Source organism: Cucumis melo, chloroplast, assembly GCF_025177605.1.
Source record: "Cucumis melo subsp. melo chloroplast, complete genome".
NCBI lineage: Eukaryota > Viridiplantae > Streptophyta > Magnoliopsida > Cucurbitales > Cucurbitaceae > Cucumis > Cucumis melo.
The window spans coordinates 37,501-40,000 of record NC_015983.1 but is presented as its reverse complement, the minus strand read 5'-3'; the positions used below and the strand labels follow the sequence as shown (position 1 = coordinate 40,000).

At 34.2% G+C, this 2,500-nt stretch overlaps 3 protein-coding genes and 3 non-coding genes across 6 annotated transcripts in view; 4 read left to right on the top strand and 2 right to left on the bottom strand. All coding sequences in view use genetic code 11, as the record gives it.

Moving 5' to 3' along the window:
- Window positions 1–478, top strand: part of psaB (photosystem I P700 apoprotein A2) — a 2,205-nt gene extending 1,727 nt beyond the window's left edge. Inside the window, exon 1 of the mRNA in view lies at window positions 1–478. This exon is cut by the window's left edge and continues 1,727 nt beyond it. Coding sequence (YP_004841782.1) covers window positions 1–478 — 478 coding nt within the window.
- A 122-nt stretch (window positions 479–600) lies between these two features.
- Window positions 601–903, top strand: rps14 (ribosomal protein S14). The gene has a single exon. It carries the CDS (start codon window positions 601–603, stop codon window positions 901–903), a length of 303 nt encoding a protein of 100 aa, YP_004841781.1.
- A 149-nt stretch (window positions 904–1,052) lies between these two features.
- Window positions 1,053–1,127, top strand: trnfM-CAU. The gene has a single exon. It is a non-coding gene; the product is annotated as a tRNA-Met (tRNA).
- A 192-nt stretch (window positions 1,128–1,319) lies between these two features.
- Window positions 1,320–1,390, bottom strand: trnG-GCC. The gene has a single exon. It is a non-coding gene; the product is annotated as a tRNA-Gly (tRNA).
- Window positions 1,391–1,875: 485 nt separating this feature from the next.
- On the bottom strand, window positions 1,876–2,064 carry psbZ (photosystem II protein Z). The gene has a single exon. It carries the CDS (start codon window positions 2,062–2,064, stop codon window positions 1,876–1,878), a length of 189 nt encoding a protein of 62 aa, YP_004841780.1.
- Window positions 2,065–2,405: 341 nt separating this feature from the next.
- Window positions 2,406–2,498, top strand: trnS-UGA. Its single transcript has one exon. It is a non-coding gene; the product is annotated as a tRNA-Ser (tRNA).
- The last annotated feature ends 2 nt before the right edge of the window (window positions 2,499–2,500 follow it).

The window sequence follows — 2,500 nt, the reverse complement described above, 5'->3', positions numbered from 1 at the left end:
TTATTTGGCAGTTTTCTGGATGTTAAATACCATTGGATGGGTTACTTTTTATTGGCACTGGAAGCACATCACATTATGGCAGGGTAACGTTTCACAATTTAATGAATCTTCCACTTATTTGATGGGATGGTTAAGAGATTATCTATGGTTAAACTCTTCACAACTTATCAATGGATATAATCCTTTTGGTATGAATAGTTTATCAGTCTGGGCATGGATGTTCTTATTTGGACATCTTGTTTGGGCTACTGGCTTTATGTTCTTAATTTCCTGGCGCGGATATTGGCAAGAATTGATTGAAACTTTAGCATGGGCTCACGAACGCACACCTTTGGCTAATTTGATTCGATGGAGAGATAAACCAGTGGCTCTTTCCATTGTGCAAGCAAGATTAGTTGGATTAGCCCACTTTTCTGTAGGTTATATATTTACTTATGCGGCTTTCTTGATTGCCTCTACATCAGGCAAATTTGGTTAATTTTGTATGTGTTGTATCCGCGAAAATATCATTTCTTTCGATGGAGAAGGAGATCTTCCTTCTTATATTTCTACATCTAGGATCCGACTTGTATCATTGATACTACTAGGAATTGAATCATTATGGCAAGGAAAAGTTTAATTCAGAGGGAGAAGAAGAGGCAAAAATTGGAACAAAAATATCATTTGATTCGTCGATCCTTAAAACAAGAAATAAGCAAAGTTCCATCGTTGAGTGAGAAATGGGAAATTCATGGAAAGTTACAATCCCCACCGCGTAATAGTGCACCCACACGTCTTCATCGACGTTGTTTTTTAACCGGAAGACCGAGAGCTAACTATCGAGACTTTGGGCTCTCTGGACACATACTTCGTGAAATGGTTCATGCATGCTTGTTGCCTGGGGCAACAAGATCAAGTTGGTAAGGATTCAAATATCTCTTTCTATTAATTTCTATGATCATAGAGGGACCCCTTTACCATTCTGTATAAATGGACTATTCTATTTGTACAGATATGGTATAGGGGTGCATTCAATCTTTGTTTGTCTATTAGTTCACAGTTCTTCTCTTTATCGCGGGGTAGAGCAGCTTGGTAGCTCGCAAGGCTCATAACCTTGAAGTCACGGGTTCAAATCCTGTCTCCGCAAAATTTTTTTGTCTAAAAAAATTGAGGTTTGATCTTGGTAACTATTAATTAATTACTATATAATATTCGCTTTTTTTCTTTCCAGATGGGAGGAAAAGAAGGGGGGAGGATAGAACCACTATACTATCACGGTCGACTATACTTAAAAATTTATCCTATTAAATGAAAAACATTAACCCATTATCCTCATCCTGGGCGGATAGCGGGAATCGAACCCGCATCTTCTCCTTGGCAAGGAGAAATTTTACCATTCAACTATATCCGCATTTTTTTTTATCTGCAATCTATAGTATAGATCAGTGCAGAGCTATCCTCTTATACTAGGCTATTAATACTAGGTTAGAGTATAATTAGGCTATTTTTATATAATATATATATAGATTTAACCAATTATATAGTTATTATATAATATATTTTATACTATACTATTTATTTTTCTAATATTTGGAATTCATCTTTATAACTAAATAAAGATAATTATATATTTTTGTCTATATAATTATATATAATATATAGTTTCTCTATTATCAATATCTAAGTATTATTATATACTTTCAAATATATTATTTTTATATGAATTATGTGAGATATATTCAATTTTGACAATACAAGAAAGAGACCCCCTCCCTCTAAATTTTTTTCTTTATTTGCATTTTTCATTTTTAGGACTTATATTGTATTTTAATGTCTCTCACAATTCGAAAGAATTAGGGGAGGGTCGTTTCATTTTTGTATCGAGAACGAAGAGGTTCAAGAGATAAGAGAATTAAGGATACCCACCAGAAAGACTAATCCAATCCATAATGATGTACCGGAAAATACAACATTTTTGTTACCCGACCAACCTTCAGGAGAAGCAAATACAACGGGCACACTAATCAGTAAGATTGATGAAGTAACAATTAATGCAAAAACAGCCAATTGGAAAGCAATAGTCATGTTTCTAATCCTCCAATCTACCAACAAAATATACCATTTGATCCCTTTACCAGCCAGCCAAAATTTTGATAAAATGTATCAGGGAGGGATTTTACCATAAATCCATTGATTCTATATTACTTCTTACTTTTTTAATACTTTAGCATGCATGGGATTGCGGGGTAGTCTTTTTTTACTTCACAAAAAGGGGTATACTGGATCATATATATCTATATGTATAGAGATAGACTTATAGATTCACGCCTTATATTTGTCTATAGTATAGACAGTAATGGTAGCAACTTATATGTCAATCTTCTATTCGATGGGATGGAATATAAATAAAATAGAAATTATCTTTCGGAGAGATGGCCGAGTGGTTGATAGCTCCGGTCTTGAAAACCGGTATAGTTCGAAACAAAGAACTATCGAGGGTTCGAATCCCTCTCTCTCCTTT